Here is a 12,994-nt window from a genome sequence, read left to right on the forward strand (position 1 = left end):
AGCAAAAAAAAAAAAAGAAAAGAAAAAGAAAAAAAAAACTATTTACAATCAAAGAAGTGGAAAATAAAAACTCACCTGTATATCCAGAGAAGGGTTTGTGCACTACTCCTATTACAGGCTCACCATACACTGCAACACATACCATAGTGGTGACATAGTTCAGAAGATTATCTGCAATCGAAAAGAAAAGGTTGTACAAATTATTTTTGGGGGAGATTCTGCAGCTACAAAGTCCAAGATCTGTGTTTGCTCTTCCATTGTTCAACTTCCTGCAAAGAAACAACAGCAGGAGATACGCACAATCAACAACTTAGGCGGCAGAAGACCTCTAAGAGAATAATAATGCATAGTTTCCAGAAGAGGCAAGGCATTGTTGGGAAAAAATTGAAGATGTCATTGACTATCAAAGAGAAGAACAAGTTACTTCTTACCTGGTACCGTTCTTTCGATGGGATGTTCCTCCGACGTATTCCTTATCTTAGATAATTCGTCTCCAGCTTGCGGGCCTCAAAAATAATTCTCTCTGTAGAGGGCGCTGCGCGTCGACATCCGCCGAGTTGGTGTCCCTCGACAGCCACCGTATCAGCGCTGACGTCATCATGCCCATAAATAGCCACACGCGGCGTCCGTTGCTCAGTTCCGTTTTGTTGCATAAGATAAGTCTTGCATGAATTGGCTATTGACCTTGAAGGAGCGTGAGCTGCAACCACAAGGGAAGTTATACTGCGGGGATGGATGGGAGGGGCGATAAGGAATACATCGGAAGAACATACCATCGAAAGAACGTTACCAGGTAAGAAGTTACTTGTTCTTCGAAGTGATTGTGTCCTCCGACGTATTCCTTATCTTGGATAGACTCCCATAGCAGTGGCATGTAATTGGAGGTGGGAGTAAGAATGTCATGTATCCCTTTTAGGAATGGACTGAATATAATACGGCTTTGCCAAATCTGGTCTCTTGACTAGCGGAGGAATCCAGGTTGTAAAATCTTGTGAATGTATGTGCGGACGACCATGTGGCAGCCGCACATGTGTCTCGGACCGGTACCCCTCTTTGGAGGGCCGAAGAGACTGCGATACCCCTGGTTGAATGAGCCCTAAGATTCTGAGGGGGCTGTTTCCCTGCCAGTTTATAACATTCCAGAATGGCCAAAATAATCCACCTGGAAACGGTCTGTTTTGTTATGGGTAGTCCCAACTTGTGATCCGAGTAGCCTACAAACAGCTGGTCTGCTTGCCTAATCCTAGCCAGTCTGCTGATGTAAAAGCTTAGAGCTCGTCTTGGGTCCAGCCTATGTAGCCCTTCTTCCTCTTTCCCCGGATGGGGAGGAGGGTAGAACGAAGGTAAGGTAATGTTCTGAGTAATGTGAAATTCAGAAACCACCTTTGGGGGAAAATTAGGCTTCACCTGTAGGACAACTTTGGCCTTATGGAAAATAGTATGGGGGATGGGTTTACAAGATGGAGCTTGTAATTCGCTCACCCCCCTAGCCGATGTTAGTGCTACTAATAGGACAGTTTTAAGAGTGAGAAATCTCAGCGAACAAGAGTGGAGTGGTTCGAAGGGAGTACCCATTAGGAAATTTAAGACTAAATTTAAGTCCCATAAGGGTACTTGGAATGGTCTTGGAGGATAGACATTTGTTAATCCCTTGACAAATTGTATTACTAAGGGTAGTTTGAAATACGATGATTCCTCCGCAGTGCGCTTGAAGAGTGATAGTGCCACAAGATCGCCTTTTACAGTGCCAACTTGAAGGCCTGAGTTTGCCAAGTAGAGTAGAAACGATAACCCCATTGGCGTACCGCATGAAAAAGGGTCGATACTGTTCGCTCTACACCAGCTGCAAAATTTGTTCCAATGGCAGCGGTATAAAGACTTTGTTGCTGGCCTTCTGGCCGAAAGCAACACCTCCATAACGTCATCATGGAGGTCCCAATCCTTGTATCTCAACCTTTCAGAAGCCAAGCATGAAGGTTGAGGGTTCTTATGTCTGGATGGAGAACCGGACCTCCCTTTGGCGAGAGAAGATTCTCTTTGAGTGGAAGACGGATTGGATGGCAGATGGACATATCCAGAAGGTCCGGGTACCACGTTCTTCTAGCCCAGTCCGGGGCAATTAGGATCATGGTTTTGCGGAATCTTCTCAACCTCCTGATCATTTGAGGAACAACAGGGACTGGTGGAAACGCATAAAGGAGTGGAAACTCCCAGTCCACTACAAACATGTCCCCTAGAGCTCCTCTCCGGGGAAATTCCCTTGAACAGATCGCACTTCCTGTTGGTACTTGGGGCGAACAGATCCACTTGAGGGGTTCCCCAAAGGCCAAAGATCTCTTGAAGGACTTCCTGAGCTATCTCCCACTCGTGGGAGACTGTGCTCTGCCTGCTCAGAGCGTCCGCTGTCAAGTTCTTCTCTCCGGCTAGGTGAACTGACGATCGAGAGATTCCTTCCTGAATTGCCCAAACCAGAGCTGGATTGCCTCTCTGCACAGTGGCAGTGACCCTACGCCTCTTTTGTTGAGATGGTGCATGGCCATCGTGTTGTCCATCATTATCAGGACATTTCTCCTCTGTACTGATGGCAGGAAAGCTTTCAGCGCTAGTCTGATCGCTCTCAGCTCTAACAGGTTGATGTGTAGTCTGGACTCCGATGGAGACCACCGACCGCTGATGGTCAAGTCATTGGCATGGGCTCCCCCACCCCGTGAGTGAGGCGTCTGACTACTGTCATCTCCGGCCATGGTTGCCAAAACAGTTCTCCTTTCAAGATGTTCTCTGGATAGGCCCACCATTGAAGGTCGTGGGCTACCTTGTCCGGAATCCAGAGGAGATCTGACATTCTTCCTGAGTATTGTGACCACTGGGTTCTTAGTGCCCACTGGAGAGATCTCAATCTCAGGCAAGCCTCTGGCACAAGGAAGATGCAGGATGCCATGAGGCCTAGCAATCTCAAAAAGTCGAAGGCTGGGAGATGTTGGGCATTTTGAAACTTGTTGACCATCTGCAGAATATCTTGAGCCCTCACCTCTGGTGGCGAGGCTTTTCCCAGGGAAGTCTCCAGGACCGCTCCGATGAACTGGAGTCTGATGGCATCATCTGTGACTTCTTTAAATTGGAGGGAGAAGCCCAGTTTGTGAAGGAAGCAGCAGACATAATCTAGCTGGATCTGAGCCTGTTCCGAAGATACAGCTCTGATCAGCCAATCGTCCAGGTAGGGGTAGACGTGGATCCGTTCCCTCCTTAGACTTGCAGCCACTACCGACATTAGCTTGGTGAAGACCCTCGTCGAAATTAATGAGAGCCACCAATTGCGAACCTCAGGTATTTGCTGCGTTTGAGATGGATTGGCACATGGAAATAAGCATCCTGGAGGACCAGAGATACGAGCCAGTCCTGGATCTTGAGGGCCTGAAGGATCTGAGAGAGAGTTACCATCTTGAACTTGTCCTTCCTGAGGAACTTGTTCAATTCTCGTAAGTCCAAGATAGGTCTCAGTCCTCCATCCTTCTTCGGTATGAGAAATTAGGGGGGGTGAGTTAACCTGCCCCCTACAGGTGTTTTGGGTGGAAATACCTCAGAGTGGTTTGGGGGCGGCTGATGCAGATGCTGAGGGTAAAGAGGCACCTGCTGCTGCGGCGTTAGTACTTTTGACCCGTCCACCTCGTGTGGATCTCCTTTGGCCTCTTTGAGCCAGCTGTCCTCTGCCTTTCCCGAATGCGGAATAATAGCGAAAGGACTTTCCTCTCCCAGAGGTTCCTGAAAGGCGAAAAGGAGTTTGTCGGATTGCAGCTCCTAAAGATTTTGCTGCTGCTTTAGATGTTTTCAACTTTTCCAGACTTTCATCAGCCTTCTTACCGAATAAAGAAGAGCCGTCAAAGGGCATATTCAAAAGTCTGGCCTGTACATCTGGAGTAAAGCCAGACTTCGTAACCACGCATGCCTGCGGATTTTAGTACTTGCCGCCATGGCCCTGCTGATACTGTCAGCGGCATGGCATCTTTGCCATTTTTATTGTTAAGGAAGGCTTCCCTTTCATCTCCTTCCAGTATGCAGTCAGCTGCTGATGAAGCACACCCACCGTGTGTGACTGAACCTGGCAAGCGTACAAGTGGCGTTGATGGATTTCAACGCCATACTACAAGCAGGAAAGACTTTGCCATATAATCGTACCTTTTGTCATCCCTGTCCTGTGGAACATTAGGATAAGCGGATCTGCTGCTTGATGAAGTTGCCGATTGAACCACCAGGCTCTCTGGAGTCGGGTGTTTTGATAAATATTCAGGGTCAGCCGCAGCTACCCTATACTTGGCTGACAATTTTCTATTGACTGCAGGGATAACCTCAGGAGTTTCCCCAATTTGATGAAATTTTCCTTTGCAAAGCTGTATGGAAAGGGACCACAGGATCCTCCGGTGGACCTTTATCTAGTATGTCTGTAAAGGTCAGCCTGTTGAAAAACAGCTGGAGGCGCAGACCAACCCATGAATTCAATAATTCTTGCCATCAGGGTTCTATAGGTGGTTTCGTCATGTTCCCCTGGTTCTGGTTTGACAAATTCCACTTCTGCGGAAGTGTCCAATCCACTTGCCTCATGTACGGATTCCTGTAGGTCTTTCAACCTTCTTTCCTCAGAGGTAAAATCCACTGAAACAGTGGTGTGGTCCTCTGCAGCCCGAAGGGTCTTTCTTGGTCAGAATCCTCCCCTTCTTCATAGATTGAAGATAATCTGGGGTACTCTGACCTCGGAAATGGTGTAAAACCCATTTCTAAAGAAGGAGCCAAACTTTTTATTGGTCGAGAAAACGTCGATGTCGTCAACGCCGATGTGAAAGGCTTCGAAGGCGCCAAGAAAGGTGTCGAGAAAACTGGAAGATGCCTCGAGGAACTCGAGAGGATCGGGATCCTACTCGAGGATGTCGACGACGTTCTCAGCGTCGTGCTGGAGGCTCTGGGTATAACCGTTGGCTGTGAAGTAGCCGTGGTTTTCTCTTTTATCGGCATCGATGTCGGCATAGACGATTGATTCGATCGACGCGTCGAAGAACCCTTCTTCGACGACGCCGAAGATGGTGCCTTCCTACCCGATGGCCCGTGGCGCTCTCGGGTGGACTTTTTGCCGGGTGCAAAGACTCGCGGCGTTTCGTTTTTTTGGGGGGTTTTCACCCAGGGTATCACCCTCAGCTGTCTTCGAGGGGGTCGAGGCTGCTTTCTCGAAGATGCCTAGCATCTTTTTCCTGAATTCCTCCCACTCAGCCTGTGAGTTGTGTTTTGTGGGGCAGGAGACCCTTTCTGGGGAAACAGAAGATGACGAGGAAGGGGATCTTTGACGTCTGTTTGAGTGTCTAGATCTAGACGAGTGGTGGGAGCTACTTCAAGACCTAGAATGGGAATGCTTTCGACGGCGAAGAAACTTTTGAGGAGGTTTTGACTGACTTCTCTCTCTCAAGCTTCCCCTTGCGCTCCTTCAAGGCTCTCGCCGTCATGGACATGCAGTCCTCTCACTCCGAACAATGGTGCTCGACTCCCAAGCACCACAAACAGATCCTGTGAGGATCCGTTATCGGCATTTTCTTTCCACAGTCTCGACATTTTTTGAAGCCGGACCGCGTAGTCGTCGGTTCGGATGAGGAAGCCATTGAGTACGAGTTGGTTTTAGCGAGGAAATATAAGAGGTTTATCTGAATGAGCAACGATATTCCGAGGCCCCACGAAGCACGGAAAAACGGAACTGAGCAACGGACGCCGCGCGTGGCTATTTATGGGCATGGTGACGTTGGCGCCGATACAGTGGCTGTCGAGGGACACCAACTCAGCGGATGTCGACGCTCAGCGCCCTCTACAGAGAAAAAATTTCTGAGGCCAGCAAGCTGGAGACGAATTATCTAAGATAAGGAATACGTCGGAGGACACAATCCCATCGAATGAAGAGCACAAAGCAAGAACGTTTAGGACCATCTAAATAGATCAGCAAGAAGGCCAAATGTACACCTGATAGTATGAAGGTTTATAGAAATGCATGTTTTGACCTGCAAATACAAATAAAATAAATAATTTAAAAAAATAAAAAATAAATTGCAGAAATTGACTTGATAAAAGGTGCTGCTACTTCCCAGTCTTGATAAGTGGATTCAGCCAATGAGCATATAGAGAAGATCGAACTCCTCAGGATGGGAAACGGGAGAGATATAAGCAAGAAAGGAAAAGAAAACAGAAGGAAAAGTTGGGAAAGTGGCTGGAAAATGCAATGCGTCAATATAAAATCAAGAGTGGCCAACAATGGGGGCGTGGCCAGCGGGCTCACGATGGAGACGTGATCCTTCTGAGCTCCCGGGCCGCCAGCAGTATCCTTCAACATCTTTCGGATTGCTGTTAAAACGAAACCTTGCAGATGCACCAAATGAGAGCTGACATCCGCTGCTAAAACCTTCTGAAGTTGTGAAGCTTCATACTAAGCAGACCCAGAGAAATCCATCGTAGAAAATATCGAGACTGGCACTGACGAGAATCCAAGATGGCCGCTAAGCGCCACGGGAGAGGAGCGGCCGCAACGGACTGACACCCTCTGAGGCGGACGGTGCGCTGTGTCGGAGAGAAGCTAGGATCCCAGCGGCGCAGAGGGCGAACAAGCCTCTGGTGGCCTCTCGTCTCATCACCATCACAGGCAGAAGCAGCTGGGGCGGACGAGGACAGTGAAGCCCCAATTGGATATGGGCCCATTGAATATGTGTAGCTATGTATTGTGTAAATAAAAGTGATTGCTCAGTGTACATGCAATGTGTCTATCCAACCTTGTTCATTTGCGCATTAAATTAAACCAAACAGTAATATAAATCATTTTTCAAAAAATATAGAATGTCTCCGTATTTATGGTTCTCTGGGGCTGCAAATGCACGCAGACAAAATGCAAAGATGCAGTGTAAATTTCAAGTCCTGTGAGATGGCCTTACACTGAATGTAGCTAACTAGGAATGTGTGCTCGTTCAAAGTGAAGGTCAGCTGCTTTGATTTTTTGCTCAGGTACCGGAATGGCCCACGACTCAGTATAAGGTTCTATTGTTATTTGACCTTGACAGGCCGGGACCATCCCGAAAGACTTTTTGGGGGTGTGGTGCAATAACGTAAACGATAATGAATATAATTTCAGAAACGAAAGCCATTTAATGTTCGTTCATTAGAAGAAATAACGTCGGCATAGAAGGAGTGGTATTTCGGGGCTGCCCTACGCACAGACACAATGGAAAATGCAAATATAATGTAAGTAACTCTTTAGATGAGTTTATACCGCAATTTAATTACTATACAGTAGCTTTAAAGACGGGTTAAGTTGTACTTGTTCGTTCTATGTGGCATATTGTTTTGTACCGCGCACTATCTTGAGGAGAACCATCTCCTTTTACGGAAGCACCTCAAAACCTTCCTCTTTGCTTCTGCTTTCTCTCTCCCTCTCCCCTGCTACAACTGGTCCACTGTCTGCGACCTCGGTCCTGGGCCCTTCCACTCTCCACCTGCACTGCCTCCCTGTCAACCCCTGCACTGGGGGACTGTCTCAGTATCCTACAGCCCCCCCTTCCCAGCACTTGTTCTGCACTTACCTTGCACTCGCCACCAGCTGGCCCTATGTATTTATTATTTTATGCTACTTACCTTGTACGCCACTTCCCCCCTCCCCTTCCCCTTGCACTTTTACCTTCCCCCTACCCCTGCACTTGCGCGATCTGAATGACACCTGGCCTAGTAGGATCGTTGTCTGTCTTCTCCTTGTTCCCCCCCCGTCCCTGCCTCGCCACGCCATGCCTTGAAACACTTGTGTGTAGGCGCGTTCCAAATGCCATATTATATCAGTGACAAAGTGGTCCACTGGCGCTCAGGCGGCTCTGAAAAAGGCGGAGGAGAGGGGCTGGGTTACTGGAAATGACGTATAATATCTAGTTGCACTGTCCCAGCTATGAAATAATTTCTAGACCTAATATATAAAATGAATAATTTTAATAAAGATCTGATGGTGAGACTAATTTCATTTTTTATGTTTTGTAAAACAGGTACATCCTTCATTATTGTATGTGTCACGAGTACCAGACACCGGCGGATGGCTTTTACAACCGCCAGTTGCTTCTCCGCGTGAACAACGTTACCACCCTGACCATTTTATGGGACGATCGCCAAGTACAAGTATGCCCTTACGCGGTACTAATGGCTAGATGCAACATACATACCGTTGTGGTGGCCTAGTGCCTCGTTGTTGGAACAGCCATGCGATTATCAGTGCGACCGAAGAGCTTATTTTATCGTAAACCAACACCCTGTGTACTGCACACGAACATCGCTTGCCTCAAGACGAACTATTTTGGATCGAGAGCAAAGGAAAATGCAAATCGCTGAATATTCTCTAAACATTTGATGTCAAATAAATGTACTTTACCAAATTTACAATCTTGCGGTTTGATTTAAAAGTACAGTTTCATATTACGAATTGTGGCGCGCTGTGTTGTGAGCTGATCTGTGTTGGTTTCCGGGTTCTGTGTGGAGTCGCGTAGAAGACGCCTGGGCGCGTTTGCCTACACAGCACAGTCACGTCACGGATAGAGGCGGGGAATATGAATGTTTTGATAAAGTCTGTTTCAGGGGCGGGGGATATGATTTAGTGCCGCAAACGCAGGTGAGCCAGGTCGATGGGGGAAATGATAGGATTATCACAAAATGGCGGCTGATTTCAAGTGTGTTAATGGACGAAAAGTCGGGTAAGGTCCATAGGAAAGTTTTCTACGATCTACCGATTTATGCTTAAAAACACATGGCCAAACCGTAGGGACAATAAAAAAAAAGTCCCGGAACTTGCCTTTAAGGGAAGCTGCTATAGTGGTGATACACAAGGAAGGCAAACCACCGGACGCATGCTGCTCCTACCGACCAATCTCGCGCATAAACACAGAAGCCAAAATACTGGCAAAAATACTGGCCAACAGGCTTCAGACGGTGATACCCTTCCTGGTCCACCCGGACCAATGCGGCTTCATGCCACAGAGATCTACAAGAATGAACATTCACATACTCCAAGCTGCCATCGAAAAAGCATCATCCCTACAAGATTCACTAGCACTCCTCACTATTGACTTTGAGAAGGCTTTTGACTTTGTCCACTGGGAGGCTCTATGGCACATCATGGGTAAAATGGGATTCGGGATCCACTTCATAAATGGGTCAAACTCCTATACAATGCCCTGACGGCAGAAATCAGAATGAATGGCTGGTCCTCACGCAAGATAAAGCTTGGGAAGGGAACCAGACAGGGATGCCCCCCATCGGCGATGTTGTTCGCACGGGCAATTGAACCACTAGCGATAATGCTGAGAAAGTCACAGGCTTGGAGGGGATTTCATTGGGCACAGAACTGGGAGGACAAAGTGTCACTATATGCAGACGACCTCCTGATCTATCTAAGCGATCCAGTAGTTTCTTGCCCCGTTGTCACGAACATATTAAATACTTACGGGTCCTTTAGCGGGTTAAAAGTCAATTACACTAAATCCTTATTGTTCCCGATTAAAGGAATAGATGCAGAAGCCCTCCACAACTGTCCATATAAAACTGTGCAAGAGCAGTTTAGATACCTTGGGATACAGATCACGACAGACCGAACACAATATGTAGAGAAAAATCTGCACCCGATAAGACAGATTTGTTAATGATGTGAAACACTGGATGTCCCTCCCACTCACCCTCCTAGGAAGGGATGCCCTATTCAAAATGTTAGCCATACCCAGGTTCCTATACATCCTGCAGAATGCACCCGTGTATATACCAAAACTAGAATTTCGTAAACTAGATGAGAAACTCCTGTGGAGTGGAGGGCACCCTCGAATCGCACTTAAAACTCTACTGCGCTCCGTATGGGAGGGAGGAACCAGTCTCCCACACCTACATACTATTGGGCAGCCCAAATGTCAATGATAAACGACATCCTACATAACGACCCAACTTTACCGCACAACAGAGCAGACACACAGAGAGCAGGGGATCACGCCGATAGAAGGGCTGTATCAAAAGGAAACCCGCCCATTCCCACCTACAATAGCCGCACAGAGAACTCGGATCTGGATAGACGTACTTAGACACCTAGGTTAGGAAGGGAAAGTCACACTGAAACAACCCCTGTGGCGTAACAAGCATCTACCAGAACATAGAGAGCTCCCCAAATGGGTGGCCTGGGAAGAAGCTGGGAAAGGAAGACTGGAAGACATGCTAGAGAACAGAAATAAAGACCTTCCAGGCCTAAGGGATGAGTTCGATCTTCCCGTCACAGAACACTTTCACTACAGGCAAATGAGACATGCACTCGCCACAAGTGAGTTGGACCTATGCAACATCCCAGAGTGCACCCCGGTTGAACGGAACATTGTGATGGAGAGAATAGACCACAAAATAACCTCTACAATGTACAACACAATTAGCTCGTTTGCTACAATAGAACTCGCAGGACTAAAGGAGAAATGGGAAAGGGACATGGGTCCGATCCAACCAGAGGAATGGACTACAGCCCTCATGTATCACAGGGAAACCGCGATCTCAGCTAGAATTAGACTGATCCAACTGAAAATCCTGCACAGGGTATACTATCCCAGAGAGGCCCTGCACCAATGGGGAAGAGCAATGGACCCCAACTGTCTACGATGTCACCAAACGAGAGGGACCCTTTTCCACATCCTCTGGGAATGCCAAATATTCTGGCAAAAATGCTGCGAAAGACTATCAACCGTGATTGGCGGAGAGATACCAATGGACCCCAAACTGCTAATACTGGGGATAGATGAAGATCTTGAGCCATCCAGATTCGAAAAGCTTATGTTCGCACCATCCACAGGCCTTGCCAAAAGGAACATAGCCCAAATGTGGGGCTCAGCCTCAGCCCTACAATACGAAAAATGGGTAGCGGATGTAGACATGTGCATACCAATGGAAAGGAGAGTGTATACCACAAGGGGATGCCCAAGGAAGGCGACCAAGATTTGGCAAAGTTGGGAGGATAACTGAAGGCATGCGGCGAGGAACCGAGAGCCTGGTAGACTGCTGAAAATGACAAATTCAGACGATCGTGAGGAAATGAGAAACCTGCGTAGCGAAACATTCACAGACTATACGCAAAAGAGCCTAAGCCAAGAAGAAATGAATACCTGTATGTTTGAAAGTATTGACTAAGTTAGTGTTTTTTTGTTTTGCCTTGTTTGTACCTACAAAATAATAAAATATTTTATTTAAAAAAAACATTTTTTAAAAAAAAAAGTGTGGCCAACAATGAAGAGAATTACAATAGAAGGAAGATTATGAACAAAAAGCAGCAGCAAATAGATCAGATTAAAAACCCACAGAAAACAAAGTTGAAGCTGGTGTTGGGATTAGGCTTCTCTAGGATGATCTGAACACAGGATATTTGCTTTGGACCATGAAACAAAGTATGACCATGGTAAGATTTCTAAAATGGACATTCCTCAGTGTTAGGCAGAAACCTGTGCAGTTCCCTCTGGGACCACTGCAAAAGATTTAGGACTACAGGTGTTTGGCAGTAAACCCACTTGGTAGCAGTCTGTACCACACAGATTCACTTGGTAGCTGTGGCTGAGCAGTCAGACTTCCCTCAAGAAAACGTAGGCAGTATACAGAGTATTCACAATAGGTCAAGAGCACACAATAGAACAAGTAAACACTGACCAGGGCTTGGTGTAAAAGAGATAATTATTTATTTAAAACCACATCTAGAAAAACACACAGGCACTAATAGTAAGCAATTCAAAAACACTGTCACTAAAAGATATACACTCTCTTAAAAGAATATTAGACAAGTCTTAAGTAAAGCCCCACTTATTTTCAGACAGCGGTGAGCGCTTAACGTAGATGGCATAATAATAATTCGTTTTTAAAAAGGGATAGAGAAAAGCAGAGAACAACTTGAAACAGATCCCAACACTTTTACAAGAACAGAACAAGAGGGGAAGGCAAAGTAAAACCGTGAATTCAGAGTCATTAGGCCGGATGCGCTTTAAGAGGATTGAATCGAAATGTGTCCAAGGTCACACGGTTGCAGTGCACAAAAGTCTTGTAATGGTTCAAAAAGGAGTTGGATCAAAGAAAGGGACCAGTTAGAGGGTCAAGGCGGCCAGCCCAGTCCAGAAGGTTAAGGAGTTATTACCTTGTAGCAATCTCTAGCAAGGGAAGCCTGTGGGACACGGTACCTTAAAGTGGTGAGAACACTCCAGCCGGGGCAGTTGTTCCTGGCAGCGGATGCAAGTCGGTGCTTCGTCCGGGGGAAGAGAGGATCTCGTCGGGGAGGAAGACAGGAGTCCCTTGCACTGCCAGGGAAGAAACCAGCCGCGGATTCTCAGGTACAAGGAGCGGTCCATTGATTCGCGGTTCAGTGGTGAGTGGCTATCCGGCCGCCGGGGTGCTTGGCACGCGCAGTTTGACCACAAACCGGTCTGGGGTGCAAAGAAGGAAGGTAAAACTGGTTGTCCCCACCAGTCAGGGGAAGAAGCCTCTCCAGCCGGGAGATCTTCTCTGTCGTCGGGAAGTGGCGAGTCGGTTCTCACAGGGCTCCACCGGTGGTGTTGTCGTGGTAGGTTGGCTCAGCTTTTCCCCTAGTCGGATTCTCAGGTCCTGTGGCGACTTCTAAAATTCCAGTCCCCAAAACCCCCATTCACTCAGCCTAGCTGTCACTCAAACATGCTAAGTGGTGAGCCGGTCACACAAGAATGCGACGAGTTACCAAGGTAACTCAGTCCAGGGTGCCTAAACCCCATCCCACACCCCCTGTGGTACCCAGACAGAGTGGCACCACTTTTGGGAGGCTTCTGTGGAGAAGCCCGCCAAAAAGTGGAACAAAGGGCTCGACTTGGGTTGGAGTCACAGAAGAGAACAAACGCCATTTTAGAATTGAGTCTTGGCAAAAAATACCAACCGGAGAATTAATATTAATTAAATAAACCGGCGGTATGTTCGAGGC

General features: G+C 47.3%; 1 protein-coding gene across 1 annotated transcript in view; it reads right to left on the bottom strand.

The window, feature by feature from the left end:
- The window catches only part of BPNT2 (3'(2'), 5'-bisphosphate nucleotidase 2), a 237,144-nt gene that overhangs the window by 130,476 nt on the left and 93,674 nt on the right, over window positions 1-12,994 (bottom strand). The window contains exon 3 of the mRNA XM_069621076.1: window positions 76-171. Within this exon, the coding sequence (XP_069477177.1) occupies window positions 76-171 (96 nt within the window). The remainder of the gene's footprint in view (window positions 1-75; window positions 172-12,994) is intronic.

Source organism: Ambystoma mexicanum, chromosome 5q (assembly GCF_040938575.1).
Source record: "Ambystoma mexicanum isolate Mex_15411 chromosome 5q, UKY_AmexF1_1, whole genome shotgun sequence".
Lineage (NCBI taxonomy): Eukaryota > Metazoa > Chordata > Amphibia > Caudata > Ambystomatidae > Ambystoma > Ambystoma mexicanum.